Source organism: Carica papaya, chromosome 6 (assembly GCF_054855325.1).
Source record: "Carica papaya isolate Zhongbai chromosome 6, ASM5485532v1, whole genome shotgun sequence".
In the NCBI taxonomy this organism is placed as follows: domain Eukaryota; kingdom Viridiplantae; phylum Streptophyta; class Magnoliopsida; order Brassicales; family Caricaceae; genus Carica; species Carica papaya.
Window position 1 is genome coordinate 3260679 of NC_142314.1, and position 25078 is coordinate 3285756.

The 25078-nt window shown below is 33.7% G+C and overlaps 3 protein-coding genes across 4 annotated transcripts; all 3 read left to right on the top strand.

Moving 5' to 3' along the window:
* Positions 1 to 4979: 4979 nt before the first annotated feature.
* XCT (XAP5 family protein) lies at positions 4980 to 13007 on the top strand. 2 transcript variants are annotated; one of them, XM_088222754.1, is made up of 12 exons: positions 4980 to 5252; positions 5555 to 5620; positions 5735 to 5799; positions 5916 to 6028; positions 7360 to 7462; positions 7565 to 7641; positions 7725 to 7786; positions 7871 to 8002; positions 8095 to 8148; positions 10226 to 10291; positions 12052 to 12126; positions 12728 to 13007. In XM_088222754.1, exons 1-12 carry the CDS (start codon positions 5082 to 5084, stop codon positions 12776 to 12778), a joined length of 1035 nt encoding a protein of 344 aa, XP_088078880.1. In that variant the 5' UTR covers positions 4980 to 5081; the 3' UTR covers positions 12779 to 13007. The 2 variants fall into 2 exon arrangements, with proteins under 2 accessions (XP_088078880.1, XP_088078881.1); XM_088222755.1 differs by having other exon boundaries at positions 7384 to 7462.
* A 1459-nt stretch (positions 13008 to 14466) lies between these two features.
* Positions 14467 to 18318, top strand: LOC110816549 (Translocon-associated protein (TRAP), alpha subunit). Its single transcript, XM_022044780.2, has 8 exons — positions 14467 to 14648; positions 15318 to 15494; positions 15578 to 15628; positions 15863 to 15951; positions 16654 to 16731; positions 16888 to 17091; positions 17558 to 17629; positions 17948 to 18318. Exons 1-8 carry the CDS (start codon positions 14582 to 14584, stop codon positions 17996 to 17998), a joined length of 789 nt encoding a protein of 262 aa, XP_021900472.1. The 5' UTR covers positions 14467 to 14581; the 3' UTR covers positions 17999 to 18318.
* A 2712-nt stretch (positions 18319 to 21030) lies between these two features.
* PRP2 (proline-rich protein 2) lies at positions 21031 to 23471 on the top strand. The gene is made up of 2 exons (XM_022044818.2): positions 21031 to 21303; positions 22282 to 23471. Exons 1-2 carry the CDS (start codon positions 21090 to 21092, stop codon positions 23322 to 23324), a joined length of 1257 nt encoding a protein of 418 aa, XP_021900510.2. The 5' UTR covers positions 21031 to 21089; the 3' UTR covers positions 23325 to 23471.
* The last annotated feature ends 1607 nt before the right edge of the window (positions 23472 to 25078 follow it).

Genomic DNA, 25078 nt, shown 5'->3' on the forward strand with positions numbered 1-25078 from the left:
GCTTTATACATAAACTTACTATTGTTATCCCTTCTTTAAGTCAAAAAAAACAAACTTTACACTTCACCGTGCACTCTTATGTTCTCGACAAATCAAAAAATTGTAAGTAATTTTCTTTAAACAACTTTGACTCCCTACCTTGAACCGATTATTATTTCATATTTATCGCAATCTTTTATATATTGTTATGCATTATTTTAATTTTTTGTATGTATCACTAATGCTATTTTTAGTCGCCCCTTCAATTATTGTTTCAATAGTTTTAACACGTAGCCAACCTAAGGCTAACGGGACCATTGGCTTCAAAACTTTTATATTTTTCTTCAACTTATTTACAAATGCCTTTCATAATTGTCGTTGTATTGGATACTTCAGTGGATTTTGAGTCCCAATTCACTTGTATTCTTTTAAACCCTATTAAACAACGATCCAATATTATACTAGTTACACTTACCATATTGACATTTGGGAATCTATCAATAAACTTGTTGTTAATTATAAATTTATACAATATGCAAAAGATCGGAGTACCTTTCCTATTTGACAATGTAAATTTCTTACCCTCCATTAACAAATTTGCTAAATTTAGGCTTCTAAATAATTTTAATAAATTGAGTTATATTTTCATATTCGTTCTTATTTTATATTTATCATATTAGAATAAAATTAAGACAGAGTCCTCCCCAATAGCACATGAGACATCTAAAATATTTTTCAATATTTATGAGCTCCTCACATAAGCATGTTTCATTGTCATAATTTGGTCATCCATATATATTTACAAATGCACATTTACGGCTTTCCTTTTTTACATTGCCAAGTAACATATGATAGAAACGTCATGTATATTTATTAGTTTATTTTATTAATAACCAAATATATAGTGACATATTAATATATTTTAATTATATAATTTAGTGGTTTATTTTAAATTAAAATAATCATACAAATATTTTTAAGTTTTCATTTAAATATATTTTAGTTGGTTTATAGATGTTATATATATCCAAGACACATAATTAATCACAATTTATAAGAAACTAAAAATATTAACTATTACCTTCAATTTCATAAACAACAATTTCTTATTCATACATGTTAAAAATTTAATTACAAAAATATTTAATTTAAAATCAATATTAATGAATTTATAAGTATATTATTATTTTTGCGATACATTATATTTTTATTATATTGTATCTTTATGTTTATTTCATTAAATTTAAATCTTAACTAAAATCGTGTTCGGGTTTGCTCCCACATCAATTATTATATATTTTTAGCAAATCATTTAAAATATACATTTTTAAACATGCATATACACACATATATATATATCTACAAATATAGTGATGACTTACCATATATTATCATCAAATCCTTTAGAGATAACATTTCTCTATAAACATGTACACATACATACCCCCCTATTAAAATTTTATGTCAAATAAAGTATCATTCTTTTTTATTTTTGGCCTAACTTTGTTTTATAAATAAATATTGACAAGCCCAAATAGATACAAATAACAGTAACAAATCACATACATGCAAACAAATTAGGCATATACTTATAATTGCTTGATTTTTTTTGGCCATAATGTTCTTAACGTGCACCGAAATCAAATAAAATTTATGTGGACAAATGCATAACTATACACATTAATTAAAATCAAGAAAAGGAGACCACCATAGGTAATAACTTATGGAAATCAGATTAGCTCTAATAATATATTTATGTGACTTAATTACGATTGATATGATACTAATTTAGATTTATATGAATTATTTGATTTAGATATTGTGTAATGCCCGGAAAAAAAAAAAAAAAACGCATGCTACGTCAGCAGCCACGTCAGCAGATCCAGTCAGCAGTCCTGGCCAACCAGGACCTGCCACGTGGCAAAACTACGTCGACCAGGGACGAGCCACGTTGGCGATCCGCGTGCGCGCGATCGGACGGCCCAGATCAATCGCGCTCACGGACGACCCAAATTTAATCGCACGAACGGCCCATATTAAATCAAAATGAACGGCTAAGATCAAAAGGCAAAAGGGTATAAATAGAACCCCCACACCAGACCACAAAAACCCTAGCCGCCTGCCCTCGCCGGAGAAGACGAACCAGAGCCGGCCGCCGCCGCCCGCCGCCGCACCGGGGAAATTTCCGACCGCCGATCGAGGTAAATTTCACACCCCCGACTCGTTTTTCCACGCTGATTCCCCCTGTGGCCAAATCGGAGCCAAAATTTCGGCCAAACGGCCGAAAGCCAGCGGCGCCGTCGCGTCCCTCCTCAGGTTTTGCCTCCGATGAGGCCCTTCCCGGTCTCCGTTTGATGCAAATTTTGTATCACCGTGATCACCATTTTTTTCTCTACAGGTTGACCGGAGCCGAATCACCAAAAGACGAACCTCGTCGGAGAGTCGCCGCACCCGAGAGCACTGCCGCCGGTAAGCTTCGGTTTTTCGTAATTTTTTGGCCCCCCAAGGGCCGTAGGGTTGTTTATTCACAGAAACCAATGCGAGTGTGGCCGAATTCGGCCGAAAACGGCCAACCCGAGGCGAATCGCCGCCGCTTGTCGCCGGAGCACGGCGGAGCCGCCGTGCCGGAGTTGCGATATTGGCTGAAAAGGGCTCTGGACCTAATTTAGGATTTTTTGGAACACGTGCAGGTACCAGTAGTGCGTTTCAGTTCCCCGGTAAAAAAAAATTCAGGAAAAATTGGGGACAGCTTGTAGAGTCACTGTGAAGCCATGTTCGAACCCCTAAACGGGTAAGGACCCCTCACCCTATTTCATATCACGGTATTAAAGTTTAATAAATAATTAAACGGTATTTTGAGACTTTATAGATGTATAATTGATTGAGGTTGCCAATGGAGCCCGAGTCTGATACAATGTTGGTCTATTATTGTTTGATCTAATTTTCAGTATTAAATGCAGTATGAGGTTTGATGTTTTTATTTCATTATTTCGCGTACATATTTTACTGTTTTACTGATTATGGATCGAACGACTGGGATGTTGATGCTGTATGTTGTCTGTTTGGCATAAATTACCGTTTTGCTTGTTTGCATGTGGATTGATGATACTGACTGAGGGAAAAGAGAATGAAAGATTATGTAAATGGGTAATTGTATAATGTGGTCAGCCTGACTAGATATCCTGGGAGATGGTGGACGGACCGGGTCCGTAGGGAACCCTACCGGGATTGTGGTCTCCCATACCGGACGGGGTATGGAGATCTTATGTGTTTTGGCGCCCATACCGAACGGGGTATGGGGACGGCCCGCTTCACCCTCATACCGGACGGGGTAATGAGGTTTATAGTTTCAGCGCCCATACCGGACAGGGTATGGGGACGGCCCTGGAATCTGATTACAAGTATTAAGGGTAACGGGTAGCGGGACCCATATGGATCCCCATGGATACTAGTAGGCTGGTGAATGAGGAAAAGTAATTGTGAAATGATTGAATTGCAAGGGCGTGATAAGTATTATGTTACACAGTTTATATGATTTCATGATGATGATAATGTTATTGCTTTCGTATATTGTTTTATGAATTTCACCGAGGTAAGTGAATGGTAAAATGTTTTATTACTGATAAAGAAGTTTATTGTAAATTATGCTCCATTGGTCTTTTTGTGTTTTCTACCCACCTTTATCTCCGTGACGGTGAGATATCGTGATGTCCTTACTGGGTTAGTGTAGCTCATTCCTTATTTAATCATTTCAGATCAGGAAGACATTGTTCCCGAGCCCGTTCCGCAAGAAGACGACGAAGGGGACGCCTAAAGACTCCAAAGTCATATTCATAGCTTACTTTCGAATTTCTCTTTTAGTTAGTTTGATCTTTTATATTTTGAGCACTTTTTTCTGATTTCAGTGTAAGGGATGTTAATCGAATTTTGACTTCGCTTCCGCATTGACATTTTTAATATACATTTCATTTAAAATTTCCGGGGCCGTTACATATTGGGTGTAAATTAATATTATGAAATCAATAAATTTTGAAGCGATATTTAATATTATGCGTTATGGGTATTGAATTTAAACACAATCCTCTACGTAATTAAGTGTATATATTATAAAATATAATCTAATATTAATTATATTGTCTTAACTAATTGTGCAAAACTTTATTAGATATTTGTACAAGATTTTGGTATACGTAGAATTCTTTTGAATTGGTAATATCTAACAACTCCATCAATAATAAAAATTAATTTTATTGCACTTATCAAATTAAGGAAATACACGAACTAATTTCATGAAAATTTATCGGGAATATATATATATATATATATATTAATTTGCATAGTATATGTCTAATAAATCCATAAGATGATTAAGTCATAAAAATAAATAGTAATTTAATAAATTTTCACATATGATGATTTTATGTAACTATAATTTAAAACAATATGGTTTCGTGAAAACTGTTATTTTACGGAAAATGAATAATTTATTATAAGATACACATATATACATAACTATGTATATTTAAGTGTATTTAAATATAAAACAAGTGAATGCTTAATAATAAGTAAAAATTAGTGAAAAATATAAAAAATTATAACACAATAACCTAAAACTTAATAAATTTATTAAAATCGTCAAACAGTACTAAAAAAAATAAAAATATTGTATTTATATGATTCAGTTATGTATATATAAATTATACGTACTTCATATATTATATTATTTAAATTTTAATTTTAGTTCAGAATATAAATTGTATCTATAACAACGTATTGGGTCAATTTTAACTAACAACGTATTAATCTCTCTTTTTTTAATTCTCCCAAGTTGAAAGGTGGGCTGGTTCGAGCCCAAGTTCTTCTCTGAATGGGCTGATCTGAATCGTCAGTTTACAAATTATAGATCCAACGGTCATTAATCGTTACACGAAAGTCTCAGTATAGACCTCAATCTACCTTAACACCTCGAACTACCTCTATAAATATGCAAAACCGTGGCGGATTAAATCTCTTTTGTCCCACTTTTTCTTCGACTGATCAGAGAAAAGAAGAGGAGACCCAAGGGAAGAAAGAAAACAGAGGCAACAGGAGAAAGCTAAAAGATGTCGGGTATGGGAGACGGGTACGTGGGCACGGCTCAGGACGCCGTGAGGATCCGACGGCTTGAGAAGCAGAGAGAAGCTGAACGCCGCAAAATTCAAGAGCTCAAGACCAAGTCCTCCTCAGCTAAGGGCCAAACCGGGCTCCTCCAATTCGGGTCAAGTACTTCCGAGGTTCATGCTTATCTCATGTTTTCTAGTTACAATTTCATTTATGTGTTTTTCTTTTTCTCTTCTCGAGTTTCCTTTTCGCTGCTGAGAAAAATTTGGATGGAAATCACAATTCTATAGGGTTTTACATACGTCTGCACGTCATTTCATTCTCTTTTGTTATTCATTACAACTTGGTTTGGTTGGTTTGAATATGGAGAAAATGGAGAGCGTTATTTCAGGTGGACGAAGTGCAGTAATTTTTATTTTTTTATCAATCAGTTAATCTCTTAATAATTGCTTGTCAATTTTTCTTCGGATTTCAGATTCTCGAGACTGCTTTTAAGAAGGAAACTGTTGGTTTGGTTACAAGAGAACAATATGTTGAGAAGGTAATTGAGTTTATTATATACGTAGTTGTAGTGTGTATTTTTGTGTATTATGTACTTAAAAATACGAGAGCTAATTAGTTTTTTGATGGATCGGGTTTTGGATATTTTCTACAGCGGGTTAATATTCGGAACAAAATTGAGGAGGAGGAGAAGGAGAAACTGCAGAAGTTACAACAGGAGTAAGTGTAACTATTAGGTCTAACTCTGTTATTCATGTCTTATAAGTTTTTTTCTTTTTCTTTTTTAAACTTCTTGTCATTGATTTGGTATTTCATATTCGTTTGCTGCGTAATAGGGAGGAGGAGTTTAAGTTACAAAAGCGTAAAAAGAGGAAGACCAAGGGCAATTCCCGATTGTCATTTGCTGATGATATGGACAATGGAAGTGAAGAGGAGGATGGAGAAAACAGTGAGCATCAAACCCTCAACTAAAACTTGCAGCCTTTGTTTGATTTTATAACGTTCTTTTGGGTATTGATTGGGTTATTGCAGGGTCGGTGAGGGGAGAGATTTGGGCTTGGGATGGTTTAAATGTTAAAAACAAGTTAGCAAATGTTATCCCTTTGACAGTTTTTTGGTTATTTGGAAAGAAAGGAATAGTGGAGCTTTCGATAGTCTGGAAAGTAGCATTAATAGGTTAAAGGATAGACAAATTCATTATTTTGGATTTATATTGTTAGGTCATGACATTATTAGTGATGTGGATTTTAGGAATCTCGTTGATACCTAACATTATTGAAAATTTTTTGTACATTGGCGGTACCCCTGTTTTGGTACCTTGTTAATGTACAGTTTACACTTTTTATTTCAAAAAAAAAAAAAAATCCATTTATCATATGTAATATATTGCATTGGAGTTGGGGATGTTGTGGAGATCACCAAGTTTGCTATTGTTAAGAGAGAATGCCAATTTGCTATAACATTTTAAATTTAGTGCTTAATATTTATTTTCATGAAACTTTGCTGCATCAGAGTTTAGAAGCCATCCCTTAGTTCTTAGGCTCTGTCATCTTTTATTTAGATCCAACTCTAGCACTCACAGGATCTAGAAAGGAGGAGCAGTTAGTTTCCTTGGATAGGGTGGGTAGTAGTTTCTTTGCTACTCGGAGTAGCTTTGTGCAGCATTCCCACATCTGTGAAATAAATGATCTGGTTTGAATTCATGGTATAGTGCTTCTTCACTAGATTAGGATGTAAATGGTGGGTGCAATAGTTATGCAATGAGTACAGAAGCTTCTGGAATTGCAATTCCATTTGCCTATTGTTGTTAATGAACGTATTCTCATGGAAGATCCTTATTTTATTTTTGTTTGCTGCTATTTGGCCTTTGTTTCTGTTTCTTTGGGTTGATTCCTCGTTCTCTAGACAGTCGTCATATTTATGGCTATGTGAAAAATTTTATGGTCCAGTATCTTACCGTCGTAGAATGGAGATCCTTGATGACATGAAAAAATTGATAGTTAGCAATCAAACTACTGCATATGGATATTGTTTAATTGTCTCTCTAACTGGTTCAAGATGCTTGGTGTTAATTATTACGTCTTAGTGCTCACTTATAACCTTGGATTCATTTACTTTACACTCTTACCACCTTAGTGAGTCCAGGTGTTTCCCTGCCTGGATTTTCCAAAATGTTGCACATGGATGATTCTGTTATCTGCACAATATAGATAAAAAGCATCAAAATGTTGGGACATTTGCTAAATCTTTTTTTTTTGTTGACATCTTGTTATGCCACCGGATGCCATTACTTGGTTTATGCAGACAATTCTGAGTCTAAGAGCTTCTGTCGTAGTAAATTCGGCAAAGATCCCACAGTAGAAACGAGCTTTTTACCTGACAGGTGTGGCATATGTTCACCATTTTCTCTCTCTTTCAGTGCACATACATGTTTTGTACTTGGTGCTAACGTTAGAGCTTAGGGGTGCTGAGGTTGCTCTTTCAGTGAGCGGGAGGCAGAGGAGCAAGCTGAACGTGAGAGGCTGCAGAAGCAGTGGCTTCGGGAGCAGGAACAGATTCGAAGTAATGTAGTCTTTCATTTTTTTTTTTTGGTTTGATCTGACTGCATTAAAAGTAGTTCTAAGGCAGGTTATCCTCTATCTCAGGTGAGCCCCTTGAAATTACTTATAGTTATTGGGATGGAACAGGCCATAGAAGAGTGATCCAGGTAAGTAAGAGTTCCCTTTTATTGACGGCTCTTTAATTTGTTCCTTTTCCTGTGGTATAAACTATTAATCATTCTTACATTCAGGTTCGCAAAGGTGATACAATAGGAGAATTTCTTCGGGCTGTTCAGCAGCAACTTGCTCCTGAGTTTCGAGAGATTCGGACAATATCGGTGGAGAATTTGCTTTATGTGAAAGAAGATCTCATTATTCCTCATGTGAGAAACTTTTGAAATCATGATTTTGACCGCAGCTTGTTATTATGATATGCTAATTATACTTGTCTTTTTCCATGTTTTTGGAAGTTCAGCAACACAGTTTCTACGAGCTAATTGTCAACAAAGCGAGAGGCAAGAGTGGACCGGTATGCTTGATTTCTTTAACTTCTGTTTGCATTAGTGCATGTAGTATTGCTTCATGCTCATAATCTGTTATGTACAAAATTGCTATTAGCAATGACTGACACATGGCTGCTCGAGTGGGAGACACATGGCTGCTAGAGCGGGATAAGTATAAAAGTAGTTTCCTAGGATAGATGTTAGTAGTTGTAGGATGTGGGGTTAGTTAATTATGTGGTTGTCAGAATGTGAGGTAGTTACTTCTAACTGGGAAAGTTTTATTCTTAAAAGTTACTTTTTCCTGTATAAAAACAGCACCGTATCGGAACTGGATATGCAGAAAAACTTGTCAAAAAAGTTTCTTGAGTACTTTAAACTTTAGGAGTTGTCGGGATCTCTCTTAACGAGCCCATACTATCAACTAAATCCCATAAGATCATTAAAAAAGGACTGTAACAACATGGTGTCGAGCCAGAAGTTATGGGTGATTCTTTCTCAAAACTTACCAAGAAGATTGAGATTGACCTTTTATGAAGCATGATCTGGTGGAAGTCCCAAGACCAGGAAATGGCAAATTGGATTGACAGTCGTGCTCTGTTTAGACCCCAAAATAAGAAACATGATTAGCTGATGGTGGCGTCTCTGGTGCAAACTTCACTAAAAATCTGCACTGTAAAAGGAGATGAAGGAGATGGGAGAGAAGACAAATGGCGAGGGAAATCAAGGGAGCAAAAAAAACACACAACATAGATCCCTTGGCAGTGTTGTGAATTTCTATGAGAGCAAAGAAGACTGAGTTGGCAAGACCCTTATGACTTACATCAGATGGAAAATTCTAATTCTCTTTAGCCCAATAAGTCAGCTCACTTTTTGTCATCTCCTTATGAAAAGCAATTAGCATGGGCTGAAAAAGGGGAACTCAAAGTAAAGAATCAATTATTGGCAAATCAGAATGATTTTCTCCCAGCATTAATTGGCAGCCAATCTTCTAGGATGATGCAACTGGGTGAACCGCTTTCCAGTAAAAATTTCTGGTTTCCATCAAGTTGGAAAGTACCCATGACTTCCTCGCCTTGAATTTTAAACTGCACATGATTTATGCAACCGATACCACTTTGCTTTCACACTACAAGGATCTAGAATCAGAGGTAAAAATTATTGATTAAAAAGAAAATGATTGCTATTCTAAAAAGAAAAAAGGCACAAGCAGAGGAAGGATTGGCTGCTTGACGGCAAGCACCGTTTTGGGGAGGGTGTATTGTTATGTGCCTTACGGTTACTAGAAATGATTAACACATGGCTGCTTGAGTGCATGACACTTCGCTTGGGTTACGCATGGCTGCTAGAGTGGGATAAGTATGAAGGTAATCTTTAAAATATGTGGTATAGGTGTTGGTAGTTTATTGGACTCGGGGTAGTTACTTAGGTGGTTTCTAGGATGCGCAATGGTTACTTCCAACTAGGGAAGTTATTATTCTTAAGAATTATTTTTTCTTCTATAAAAACAACATTGTAATCTGAACTGGAAATGATTGTATTGTTATGTGCCTAATGGCTACCAGAAATGATTTCACATGGCTGCTAGAGTGGGATAAGTATGAGGGTAATTTTTACAATGTGTGGTATAAGTATTGGTGGTTTATAGGATGTGGGGTAGTTACTTAGGTGGTTTCTAGAATGGAGGGTAATTACTTCCAAATAGGGAAGTTATTATACTTAAGAATTAATTTTTTCTTCTATAGGAACAGCATTGTAGTCTAAACTGGATATGTAGAAAAACTTGTCAAAGAAGTTTCTTGAGTACTTTAAACTCTAGGAGGTCGTTGTTGTTCTTTCTTAACAAGGTGATATCCCGTAACTAGATCCTAGGAAAGGACCATAACATAATCCCACCAAATGTCCTTTTTTTTCTATATCTTGAAGGATTGTATATTGGCTCAATGAGGTCGTAAATTAGAATGTTCAAATAGATAATTATGACTCTTATACCTGTATCTTTGTTGATTTATATCTTTTCCCTGGTATCCAAATATTGTAGATCTTTCCTAAACTATTCCAATCAGAGAGTTCTTACTTTTTACTATGTGCTTTTGAATTCTACAGCTATTTCACTTTGATGTGCATGAGGATGTAAGAACGATTGCTGATGCAACCATTGAGAAGGATGAGGTGCTTTTTTCCCCCCTTTTCTTTGGTGTATTTTGTTCTGATTTCTAAATCCTGTGGTTGGGGGAAAAAAAAGGATAACTATACTTGGTTATATAGTTATCCTCATTATATCTTAATATTAGAATGTATTGCATACTTTCCATATCAGTACAACTTCATAGCAACAAGTGCAGATTGGAGATCCTGCCCTTGCATTTTAAAAAATATGGTCTTGTATTTGCATGCACGTGCAATCTTTGATCAGTCACCTTAGTGAGCTTTGGACTAAGTGAAAGTATGAGTGGCTTGGCTTATCATTGTTATCTTTATTGGCATAAAACTTAAGCTTAAGCGTGTTTGTGTGGTTAACATGATTGACTTGTTTATGTGCTGGCTAGTGATAAGAGTACAATGTTAAAAGCTTTAATCTACTCTTCATTATTTGTATTATCGTTATCTTTTTGAGAAGAATCAACTCTTCGTTATACCTTAATGTTGGTTGATATCTTTATGTTTAATAGCATTCTGTTCTGCTGGTCTTGAAGTGGTTATCAGAGTTGCCATTCTAAAAAGTTTACACTTGCAGAACTTTGAATTCTAAGATTGTCCCGGTCTTTGATTAGGTCAATGGACCTCTATTCCTGGTTCTAATATTCATGGGCTGCCTTTTATACGTGGCTTCTCTGAACCCTTAATTTAGCCATCTTGTTGGGAGTCTATTCCTTTGGTTCTATTTATTGGTAGTGCAAATGCATTTCTGCTAATTATTTCCCCTTTGGTTTTATTTATTGGACATACATATGTATTAATGTTAATTAGATAAAATATTTCTTGGATAAAAAAATCTGATATCAACTCACAGGCTGCCTTTTATATGTGGCTTCTCTGAATCCTTAATTAGCCATCCCGCTGGGAGTCGTTTCCTTTGGTTCTATTTATTGGTAGTGCAAATGCATTTCTGCCAGTTATTTCCCCTTTGGTTTTGTTTATTGGACATACATATGCATTAATGTTAATTAGATAAAATATTTCTTGGATAAAAAAATCTGATATCAACTCTTATTGTATTTAAAAAAAAATCTACTATTTTTTTTCAATAATTAAAAAATAATCTGCTATTAACTATTCTGAAGTTTTGAGCCTCTGAGATGGATTTTATTTTACCACTTGCTAAAGATCTTTCTAGTAAAAATAATCAAGAAGTAAGAGATTTGCTGCTATGAGCATCATTTGAAGTTTTGAGTAGTTTTGCTTTTCGATAAAAAAAAATTGTTTCTAGAAGAACAAGAATGTTATCAGAAATGTGGAGAAAATAGTTCAACGAGAAGATAAGATATCCTAAGAAAAACTAAATACAACAAAACAAAGAAATTTTAATATGAGGGGCAGGTCAGTTCCTACGCTGGAGAAAACCATGAAAGACAAGATGAGCCTTAAACATAATATAGACGATAAAGTTAATCTATCTCAAAGAAGCTGGAGATTTTGTAAATGACTTTTTAAAATTCTGGCATTCTTTTCCAATCGAAAGAGCTACTTTAGTTAGTTCGAATTATGCTATTCCTATGAAGAGATGCTTTCTTGTTAGCAAGCGGGGGCATAATTGTGTAATTTATGTGTTCATTACGGTTGAATTTTTAGTAAAGTTAATAAACAGTCTGGGTGTTTCATGACAGATATTCTGTCTTTTGCTGGTTTTGGCAGACTGGATATTGCATGTTTCTGTTGTATATCCAGTTCAATCAACTCTGATACTGATTTTACCATTGATATTTTGGCAGTCTCATGCTGGGAAAGTTGTTGAGAGGCACTGGTATGAAAAGAATAAGCATATCTTCCCTGCTTCAAGATGGGAGGTACTCTCTCTCTTCTCTTGTGCACCCATTCATTTAAGTGCATGCACATATGACATTAACCCGGAAAGTTCTGTTATGGGGTTTGAACTATATCTTATGCTCTGTTTTAGAAAGGTAGCAGAATTATCGGATAGTGAGATTTTTAGGCCTATAAACTATATATTACTCATTTTTGTTAGCAAGGTGTTGGGATTTATGATGCCTCATCTATGATGGCGACCTAACTGAACAGAATATTTCATCAGGCTGTACCTTGCCGTTGGGCCAGAATCACCCAATAGTTTTACTCATCCTTGCCTGATAATAATTTTATTGGATATTTTGTCTACTGTTAAACTCATTGAATGTCAGGGAAATATTAAGTCTAGTGAATATTTTTATTAACCATTAGATCACCAATAGTGGATTTGGGGGTGGTGTTTAATGATTCCAGAGGTTAACAAGATATATATTCCCAAAGGTCTTCTGAAGAACTATGTCACCTTAAGGGTCTATGAGAATTGGCAGCATTAGCATGGGAATTTTAGCCTGAAAATGATCCAAGGGATTTGTCTAATTGCTTTCTGTTTGCACTTTCTTTTCTCTAAATTTCAATATACAGATATACGATCCAACAAAGAAATGGGAGCGTTACACCATACATGGCGACTGATGGTCAAACAAACAATTTTCCTTCTATTGGAATCTGCTTGAACAGCTGTACTCAGCTTATGTATTTGTATCTTTAATTTTAATGTAGGCTTAGGATTTGGAGCCGGGGGGAGGCCCTTTGCAATCTGAGTTTTGTTCGATTTATGGACTTTTCTTGGAAACTAGTTGTATGAAAATTGACAACATTTTTATTGACTCCATAAATTAATTCCTTCTCTTGTGTTTGTTTATGACTATTTTTTTGCTTAGCAATCCGCCAGAGTGCCCAGTAGTGCCTAACTGCCTGTTCTCAGTGACTTTAGTGGGAATGAGCCGAATGGATATCTGGGCATTTGGTTGAGTTCCATTTTTGTAAATACATCCAGACGATTCGGTTTGAACTCTAACATGAAGTTTGAATTTGTCGAAGAAAAACTTGGTAAATAACTATTCTTGAAATAAATTTTCCAGACGGCAAAAAGAAAATTTTGAATTAGTTTGTTGTACGGGATGGATTTCATGAGTTTTTATTCAGTTATACAATTTATAAGTACAAAAAATTAAACTGGTCTGTATGCTATTATTTGTATTTGTATTAATTTTTTTGTAATTTTTGTTTTTATATTTTTAAAAAATTTCTGTTCTATTCATTGAACAATAAAACTCTAGTGCTGCTGGGGAACTCAGACGCATGCGTGGAGGAAAAGAACTTGTCTTCTCAACAAAATATCTACTATAATTTCGTCATATGTATATATGTATATTGAGGTTCTGGTAGTGGAGAAAGAGGCTGGGTTGTGGATTTGATCGTCATTGGCGGTGCTGCTGCTGCAACTGGTAGGGAATATTGTTGAACATGATAATGGTGGGACGTTCTTGGAGGTATTCTGAAATTGTGATGATCTTGTTGTTGCAGTCAGTGAAGTGTTTTTTTATTTTTAATTATTAAAAATAAAATAAAAAATTTAATTTTATACACATTATATATTAAGTTATTAAATATGTGATATATTAATTTAGGTAAAATATGAAATATGTCACAATCTGAATTTATGCAATATTTTTACTAATGTGTATTAATGATAAATAATTAAATTATAATTTTTAAAAAATTATAAAAACTAACAATGACAATTTTAAATAATTTTCTAATTTAACATTTTTACCACAAATTAGACGTACCCTAATTATTAATAAAACTTCAGAATTATATTAATTTATGTTTTGATTAAAAAAAATAAAATTTATTAATAGGTAGATGAACAATACTACACGCATATAATAACATATTTTTTAAACTACAACTCAATACATATTTTTTAAATTAGATAAAATATTAAAACTAAAAGTTTTAATCTAAATAAAGTTACAACTAAACTTAACTTGATTCCTTAAGAAGAATTCTGTACCTCTTGATTTTTCCATTTTATCCTAAAATCTTCCTTTACATTGGTGGTAATGGCCCATTACTTTTCAATAATCTATCATAAATATATTAAAAGAGATATAGAAATATATTTTGATGTGCAAATACTAAAATATTAAAATATATATATATATATAATATTTATGATGTGGCATTTTGACGTGGCAAGCTCTGATAGGGCAGGAATGAAGAAATAAGCACTAAAAAAATACGTGAATAAGGAAACGTCGTCGTTTAATATGATCCTCTTCTAATTTTCACGACCCAACATCACCAATAAAACCAGACCTTGTCTCGTGTCTCTCCGTTCGGTGTTGAAACGCACGTTGATTCCGCTGGGAGTACCCCTTAAGTGTCTTTTTTAACCCCGAACTTCCTCCTCTTCCTCCCTAGCCAATCATGGCGATCATCAATTTTAGGGTTTTGTTCCTCGCTCTCCTCCTCCTGGCATCTCCTCTTCTTCAAGGTTTGTTGTCTCTCGCTCCCTCAATCTCAGATCTAGATCGAGTATGTTAGTACGTTTCTCGTATATGGACATCGTGTATAATCGTATGCTACATGGATGTACGCACACCTGTTTGATCCGTGTTTCCGTGAATTTTCCTTCTGTGTGAGGAGTTTATTTTTTTAAGCTGCGTGCTTGCATGCAGGAGTGGTTTTCTGATCTGCCGAGGGGGATCTGGTTTGACTTCGGCTATTTTATTAGAATTTTTCCGGTTTTTAATTTCAAGTTTTCTGTTCGAGCTTTTTTAGTATGTGCAGTTGGGTTTTGCTTTCGAGTGATTAGTTTGTGGTAAAGTTTGAAACGGAGTTTGTTAATTAGTTTCGGAAGCGAAATTCGCTTTGGAAATATCGTTTTAAAAGCAAGAAGAGGCCAATCATTTTTTGGCTGGATGATTACTGGTGTTGAGAATTTGTGAATACAACTTCGGCTGTTACTTTGTGTTGTTGTTAAGAGTTTGTGATTGAATGAGTTTCCGGAGATCTGCCATGATAGCATTTACAAATTTGAGCTCGCCTAGTAAACGCGAGTTATTTTGTACTAGAAATTTTGGTTTCTATGGTTAAAATTGTTTCATTTGCAAGATAATTTTCTTGGCATTTTCATCTGAGTTAGCTGCCTTTCACTTGATAGTTGCTAGGTGCCAATCGGACTCTGGGGATGCAGACACTGAAGTTGTTGGAGAGGCTGGTGATGACAACAATGAAGTTGGGATTGTCGGGGAAGATGCACAGGATTATGCTACTACCGACTTGGGTCCGGCCCATGGAGTTGATACAGTCTGTGTTTTCCCCAAAAACAGCGCAAGATGTGAGTTCACAGCAGAACTTGATCTTTTTAATGTGTTTGAGAATGCTGCATTCCTATTTCTGATCCTCTTCCCCTTTTTGCAGTGGTTCCAGCTGGAGAAGAGACTGAATTACTTGTTGGGATGAAAAATGATGGTAAATAAATCAGTTTTGTTTGATTGTAAGGCATATTTAGCCTCGAAATGTTATGCTCTATTAATGTGATTACTTCTATTATTTTCCATCTTTTGCCCGATACTGCTAAGTTCTTATGAAATAATGTATGCACCGCCCCCACCCCCCAACCCCCATCGAACCCCACCTTCTATCTCTGTCTTTCCAATGAAGATTTTTTAGAATAGCTGACACGTGGCTTTGGATGATAAACAGGAGAGTCAAGCATATCAATCATTGCAATTAAAGGCAGTGTTCATCTTCCCTTTGATCATAGTCTGCTGGTTCAGAATCTCTCTACACAGGTAAGTTTGCAAGCATTGCTCCGAATCACCTTGTATTTTATTTAATCAGTTGGTTTCAAGAATTGGAAGCTTTTGGCTGGTTTTGTAATTTTTTCCCGCATTAATAATTATTTTGGTGGTTTACCATGCTGTAAGTGCTTGGAAATAATATGTTACCACTATTAGACTTTCTATAGCAAGGTTTTCTTTAATTATTGGAAAGAGATTTTTCAGAATGGTAGAATCTTAGATGCAGAAAGATTTTCCAGAATGGTAGAATCTTTTATGCTGTCAATGCTAATAGATTAAAATATGTTGACAAAAATATTCAACTGTCTGAGTAGTTTTTTAGTATTTAGATTGTAGGAAGGCCCGCAATGGTCCTTGAAGCTTTGACTGCTTGAGCAGTAATATAGAAGATTCTATCTGTGCAGAATTTATCAATCATGCATTGCCTTCTTATATTTTGGTAAAGAACATTCTTATAATCTATTCAAGATGATGCATTCTGCTAAGAATTTTTAATTTATTGTGTATTTTAACTAGATCTGGAGTTATTTTACTAGACTTGTCTATTCTCTCTGCCAGCTTCTTTTTTAAAAGCAAGATTTTTTTACTCTTGGTTTTCCATCCTACCTTTGATGTATTAGAAGTTTCCTCACTTTTTACTTTTATACTAGATGTTTCATGATTTGTGTATTATGTTTGCTATTTTCATTGTAGGGTTTCAACAATGCATCTGTGCCAGCTTCTGCTCAGGCTACTTTTCCATACATATTTGGTGTCAGCAAGTACTTACAGGTATGTGGGTCAACTTGGTAACGGTGTTAATCATGATTGTAAACCTTTGAAGCAATCTGGATGTTATACCTTTCTATGGGCCTTCTTTGTATTGGAATGCTTGTAGGCGATGAAAGAGAAATGTTTGACCTCACATTGAACCTTCTTTTTCTGCAGCCTGGAACTTTTGATCTTGTGGGCACTATTGTTTATGAGATTGATGAGCATCCATATCAAAGTGTCTTCTATAATGGTACCATTGAAGTTGTTGAATCTGGTGGTTTCCTCAGTGTTGAATCTGTTTTTCTTGTTACTCTTGGTGTTGCACTTCTTGTTCTACTTGGTCTGTGGATCCATGGTCAATTACAACGCTTTACCAAGGTACTTTATTTCGCCCTTATCTTTTATGGTCATTTTGAATGGTATATGAAACTATATGAAATTTCCTCGATTACACCTTGAAACTTTTATCCCAGAGTATCCAATCTAATAATATTTAGTCCTTCAGTTTAAGGAAGATAGATGTGTGCATCTGTACATACTTTTCATATGCCATTGTCTCAGTAGCCTTCGGTTATTTCTAATAGTGGTTGAGGAAAGCATCTATTGCTCTATTTAAGCTCTTTCAGTCCATTAACTTTTTCGGGGGTGAGATTGATTATGAATCTTGTATCGTGTATAATAAGGATAACGTATATTTAGTGCCTTCTTGCTTTTTGTGAGAGACCTCACCAAAATGCTATCATGAAACAAATGTTGTTTATAAAACATCTGTATATGGTGCGTATTTGTTTCTTGTCTTTTACCTGCCAAAATAAATCTGATACATTTTCGTTTATTTTATCAGAAAACTAAGAAGGCTCCAAAGGTTGAAGTTGGAACTGCCACTACAGATGCTTCAATGGATGAATGGCTTGAGGTATGTGGCTGTATCCGTCTTTGGATTTCCTTTTATAAAAGTTGTTACATCGGGGGCAAAAAGACTCAAACCAAAAATTTGGTGGTTAAAGACTTTGATACAAATTATTGGGTCATAATTTATCTTGGAATTTTTTTTGACTGGTTGGTATGTCATCATAAACATAAATGAAAGATTTAGGGGACATCATAGACACCTTGACTAACTTGTAAATTCTGTATTGTATATTCTTTTGTATTTTGGCCCCCACCTAGTTTGTGCTCTTTATTAAATCCTTTTTTGGCTTATATTCTCTTTTGGCTGTTAAATTATGCTCAGGGAACTGCTTATACTCGGTCATTATCCAGCAAATCAAAGAAGAAGAAGTAGATTAGCTGTTTCCTGGCAGTTTAGTTGCACAACACTAGTGAAATGCAGATATTTGCGCTAGGCATATGAAGAGTATTAGATTGGCGGATAAGTTAAGAGCAGTATATGAAAATTGAGCCAGATAGACTTGCCTTCTGTTGTAGCATGTGGAGAATTTTTTTTTTCTTTCTTTTTTAACATTTCCTTTCTCAAGGATGCTGAAAGTTGAGTTTTTTCGTTTCTTGGGAACTAACTTATATATTTGATGCCAGAAAAGATACAGTTTTCAACAACACAGATTTAGTTGATCACATCATATATCATGCTCCAATTTCTATCAATTTTCTATTATATCTTCCTTGAGCCTTTGGATTGTGGATGAATGTAGAGTTAAGCTATTAACATTTATGGTAATTTAGTAATCTTGTGCGAGGAATTTAATGCTCTTGTGTAATAGTCTTCTAATATTATGTAGTACTTATCTCAGTACTATTATTTTTAATAATGAAAAAATAATTATTTACTTCATTTACCATTAATTTTTGTATTAGTCTTTACCTCAACTTTTGATCAAAGTGGTTCATGCACTTTAAAAAAATAATAATAATTCAATCTTCCATTGTAACATAAATTAAATACTATAATTTAGGTGATTGCGTGATAATTAACGCGATAATTTTTTTAAAATTTAAATATGTTTGAAGTTAGGAAACTCATGATTTATATTACATGACATATCTGGTAGAATATTTATACACTTCTTATAAAACATTATAAAGTTCAATTTATAGAATTGTAATAATTTTCAACACAAAATTAGATTATTCGATGGGAGTTAAATGGGATCCAAGTGAAGTTTTGATTGAAAAACTCGACGAGTCATTCGTAATACATAGTAAAAATCGAATCAACATAAATTTATATTTTACGAAAAAAAAAAAGTAAATGAATTAGTAATGATTTGTTTTGATCGATTTGGGAGAGTAAAATACAATTGGTTTCTTCGTTGTGTTTGTTAAGATTTGCAGAGAGGAGGATACAGGACTCCTAACTCGAAGAAGAAAATCAACAATGTTGGGATTAATTTGAAAATTCTTCTGAGTATAATAAATATATGAATTTATTTAATTAAATATTTATACATACACGAATTTACAAAATGGAAAAACCTCGTTGAAGTTTCTGATTTAAAGTTACGATGGATCCTTAACCATTCTGACCCAATAGCATAAACTCAAATCCTCCTTAAAAATGGGAACGTCATTTATTACATTGTATTTATTTATTTTTTTATACTGTTAAAATTATTTTATGTGATATCGACATATATAATAAAAATAATAATTTAATAAAACTATGAGTTAAATTAATAAAATTTAACAAAAATATAGTATCATATCAGTGGAGACACCATAGAAGATAATTTCTGCCTCCTGTCATTAACCAACTACTATATTAATTAGGGTATTTGTCTTATTTAAATTTGTCAGCAATGCCACAATATTAAGTTACATATCTCTTCAATTATTATTAAATTAAATATAAATTATAAAAAAAACCATATTTTAATTTACTAATTAGCATAAATATAAACAATATTTTAGACCCAAAAAACATATTATGGTAAATTTAAATTCACAAGAAAATAATTTTAATAAAGTTAATAAAAAAAAGCTTATAAATGATATAGTTATTTAAATATAAAATGGTAAATTTATCTTTTAATAAATTTGTGGAGTCAACTGCTGCATTGATATTTGTGCTAGTTGACAGGGCTGAGCTGGCAACCTAAATTACCACCCATTTTGGCCTCTGAACTCAGAAGAATTAAAAATAGTATCTTTTATTTATGGCCTTTCCATATTTACATATTAAAAATGAATTATAATTTCAATTTAATTTTTTATTAAATTCAATTAATAATTTTGTAATTTTTATTAAATGAAATTAAATTTTTAACTCTTTTTTATTTTATTTTACTCTGATTTAAATTTAATATTCTTTATAAATTAGTCACTTTGTTTTTTTTTTTTTTTACAATTTACATAAAATTTTTAGTTTTTAGTGTCATTATCTTATGATTTTTGTTTACTTTATTTAATTTTTTAATGCCATATAAACTTAAGAAAATAAATATAAATGTGTGGTTGATTTTTATACTCGTATAGATTGAAAAGGACACACAGATGTTGATTCACTAAATCAACATGGGTTTTGAATTATATGACTGCAAATTATAAATTATATATGAAATCTGAATATTATTATATGTGTATATATATATATATATATGCATACACGCAGCCTGTCTGCTAAGCCAAATGTGCATTTACATACAATATACATACACGCCGGAAAATTAGGTGAAAATATGATTGCTTATAATAATCAAAACCCTCTAAATCATGCATGTAGTATTAACTAATTAATTATTGGTAAATTTTGGGATCATGAAAGAAGAGAATCAGTGAAATATACGTTTATACACAGACACATATACATGTATGTGCATGCAAATGTTACACATCTGTATATGTGTATTGAATTCTGATATATATTAAGTTCCATGGCATATTAGACGTTGATTCACGAGAAAAATTGGAGCTCTATATCTATATGTGGCTCAATTATCTAAGATAAACGCCGAAAATATACATACATATATACACACACATTTATATATATTCTGAGGCCTGAAATTACTTCTTTACAAGTAATACTCCAAAAAGAAGCATGAACATCTGCTGTGATTCAACTCCCAATTGTTAAAAAGTAAGAGTATTTATTACAAGAGCTGGTAAGTAGGTTTAAGGGAGAGAAAAAGATGATGATGACGATGATAACAATAATTATTATATAATATATATATATATATATACATATATACAGAAGAAAGATTTAGATGAGTAGTAGTTGAGAAGTCATTGAATGCCGTTTTGCCCAGCCGGTGCGCACGTTACCATCTTTTTCAAACCCCTTCTCTCCTCCCTCTACAGCTCATGTATTGGGGGGGGGCCCCAAACCCTCATGTGAAGCTCTTAACTTCGGTGTCGGTGTGGGTTTAATACTGCATATATATATATGTGTGTTATATAATGACCGAGTGTGTTGTATGGCTTCTGATCTAATCGGGTGTCTTGGAATTTGCAAAATGCAGTTTGTCCTCCCCGTTTGCCGAGGAGCACTACTGTGTTTTTTTCTGGGTTTACTTTTTGTCTCTGTCTTCTGCCATGCAAGTGATAAGAAGGTGGTAGTTGAGGTTGTGGGGAATGGAGACTGTGCTGGCTGTGTTGAGAGTAAAATTAAGCCCAGCCATGCATTTTCAGGTACTGTTTATATACATGCACTATCGTCTATATCTATAAATATATATATACATATATATATATATATGTATGTATTACTTGCTTACGATAATTATTATTTGGTATGACTGTCTTCTTTGAAGGAGGAATACTATACTGTTTGTTCATTCTCTGGCTTGTCCTAGATTTGCTGACATGATCTTGGTTCTAATTTTTTGTACTCTGATGGTCACGAATGGGATGAATGGAGAAAGAATATGATAAAGATATATATATATATATACATATTTCCTAATTATATAACATATAAATATTTATTATAACACAAATTTCTAATACAAATATATAAAAATGTACAATGTAATTTAGAAATCATTTTTTATAACAATTATTTGATTAAATAAATTTTGATTTTAATTTGTCTAATAATTCTTAATAATCTAATGGTAATACTGCATATGCAGTGATATTTTATATCTACAAAATGTTAATTAATTATTTATTTATTTACTGCCCAATGTTAAAATTACTAAAAAAAATTCTTAAGAAAACTGTAAATTTGGACTTAAATCCAAGCAAACGTGTTAAAAATGTAATATAAATAATATATTAAATCATTAACAGAATCAATTTTTTTTTTTAAAAAAAACTAGTTTAATTGTATTATTTAACAAAATAACATATGGGTACAAATATTAGAAATGGTGTTACAATATTATAATTATTACTATCATTTTTATTTTATTTTATTTTTTTTGTAATTATTTGCCCTTCAAACTATACAAAGTCTTTCAATATTTACTCTTTTAGTTTTCAAGCCTCAAAAGGTCCATCAATCTTTGGTTTTATCTTAAGCATTTTTTCATTACATACAAGATGAATAATATGGTAATTAGTTGATTAATTAATCAAGTTTTAATTCATTTATAACCTTAATTTTCTATATCTAATTCATCTACCAAAAACCATGGTTACTTAATTTCTTGAGTCCAATTCCAGGGCTGCGTGTGACAATAGACTGCAAGCAAGAAAAAGGAGGGTTCAAGACGAAAGGCTCGGGTGAGCTCGATGAAGGCGGCAAATTCACAGTGTCCCTTGCCCATGACATTGTCGACGGCGCCACCGGGAAGCTCAAAGAAGAATGCTACGCCCAGCTTCATAGTGCATCAGATGCGCCGTGTCCCGCCCACGACGGCCTACAATCTTCAAAGCTCCTCCTCGTCAAATCCATAAACAACCAAAAACACACCTTGGGTCTCTCCGGGAAGCTCAAATTCTCCCCTGTAACTTGCACTTCAGCCTTCTTATGGCCTTATTTCAAGTACCCTCCTCTCCCTACCCTCCCCACTTTCCCTCTCCCTCCCATCTACAAGAAACCATGTCCCCCATTGTTTCTTCCCCCGCCGGTTCCGGTCTATGTCAAGCCTCCACCAGTTCCGGTCTATAAACCTCCGCCGGTTCCTGAAAAGAAGAAACCGGAGCCTCCACCTGCTCCGGTCTATAAACCTCCGCCAGTTCCTGAAAAGAAACCATGTCCTCCAGACGTTCCGAAAGTGCTTCCTCCTCCAGCTCCTGTCTATAAACCTCCGCCAGTTCCTGAAAAGAAACCATGTCCTCCAGATGTTCCGAAAGTGCTTCCTCCTCCACCTCCTGTCTATAAACCTCCGCCAGTTCCTGAAAAGAAACCATGTCCTCCGGATGTTCCGAAAGTGCTTCCTCCACCAGTTCCGATTTATAAGCCGCTTCCTCCAATCCCGGAAGTGCTTCCTCCGCCAGTTCCTATTTATAAGCCGCTTCCTCCAATCCCAAAGCTTCCCCCTATCAAGAAGCCATGTCCTCCGAAAGTCTTTCCTCCAATCCCGAAACTGCTTCCTACGCCAGTTCCCATTTATAAGCCGCTTCCTCCAATCCCAAAGCTTCCTCCTTTCAAGAAGCCATGTCCTCCTCTTCCTAAGCTTCCTCATTTCCCCAAGACCATCCCGCCGAAGTACTTCCACAAGCCTAAGTATGGCAAATGGCCTCCAGTAACTTCTCTTCCTTAATCAGTTCTGATCTCTACTGCAGGACACGATTACTGCATATATATAAATATATTAGCAGGTATAAGTAGGGCTATATATATTTATATAAGATCGTGATCGTGAGTATCGTTTTCTGCTGAAAGACACTGTTTAATTAAGTCTTGTAGCCAGAATAAATTAAGCCCGAAGAGGATGGAGATACCAACAAGATAAAACAAGACTTGTGAGGAAGAGAAGAAAAAGTACTGTGTGAATAATTAGTTACGTGTATTTCATTATTTATAAGATTGATTTGTGTGGGAGACTACTGATGTTGTTCTTAATTTCATGTGCTTATTTCTTAATTTATCTTTTCTCTCTTTTTTTCAAAAATAAAAATAAAAATCTTCAGCGTTTGTAAATGTTGTGGATTCTATTCCGGTAATAACAGTGTCTGATTTTGTTTTAAGAATTCTATAGTATGTGTGTGTGCGTATCTATGTATATATATATATGACCATGAAACTTCAACTAGTTTATACTAATTTATATGCAGAACTTAAGTTTACGCATGCTTGGGAAAAACTTTAAGAGATAAAGCTACTTCAAAGTGGTACTTCATTAGAAACGAGACGAAGAAAAATGAGAATATATATAATTAGTAACATAATTTTTAAAATTTTAAATACATGTAATACATAAATCATTTTAAAAAATTTAAAAAATACATATTAATTATATATTTATAACTTACGTATACTTTAATTTTCTAATAAAATAAATATTATAAATATATTAAAATTTACAAACTATTATTTCAAAAACATGAAATTTAAATTTAAACTTCTGGTAGAGACCAATAATACTTCATTTGATTTTAGTAAAACGTGTATCATTAATTATTTAAAATTATTATACGATACATTAATGTGATATGGAACTACTCCATCACCAAAATATCTGCCAATTCAACAATTAATTTTCTGTACATCGATAGATATACTTAGTCCCGTATAGGAAAATACGTTACGAAATTCATGTCATATATAGCAAGTTACCAGTAACTCTTCTGTTCGTAACATGCAGCTTTTACAAATATACATGGGTGTTGGCTTCTGACCTGTAAAAAAAAAAAAATGAAGAACCTCACTTTCTGCAACTGCAATTAATTAAGACGGCAGTTCATATTCATAGTGCCTATTTAGTTATAGTATGCATACTAGGTTCTTCCCAGTGTCTGCTTGCATGTATTTCTGCTTCTGAACAATCTACAGTAAAATATAAGGAGCCATTCGTCTACCATTGTACATGTAATTGTATAAAAACATATAATGCACACACACACACACATATATATCTACCACCAATATTTATTTAACTAGTGAGAATGGAATGCCATGAAACTAAATAAACTTTTATCTTAACGCAGGTATTTAAAACTAGTTTAGTGATGAGTCCATTTATTATATGTATAGGTTTTCATATATACAAAACTTTTATGAAAGGAAAATAATTAAATGGACATTTAAGAAGATATAATAAATCAATATGTTAAAAGAGATATGCATATTTCAATGTTGTGTGGGCTTGGGGAAAGAAAGTTCAGAGACATAAATCAGTTGTCATGTTCTCAAAGATCAATTATCTGTCACAATTTGAGCTACTAAACCTACCATTTTCATTACATATAAAAGCATTAATGTATTTGTCTACCTAGCCATTTTTATTACATATATATATATTTGTTTGGGTAATTATAAAATAAATATATAAAATATGAAGAAAATAAAAAATTA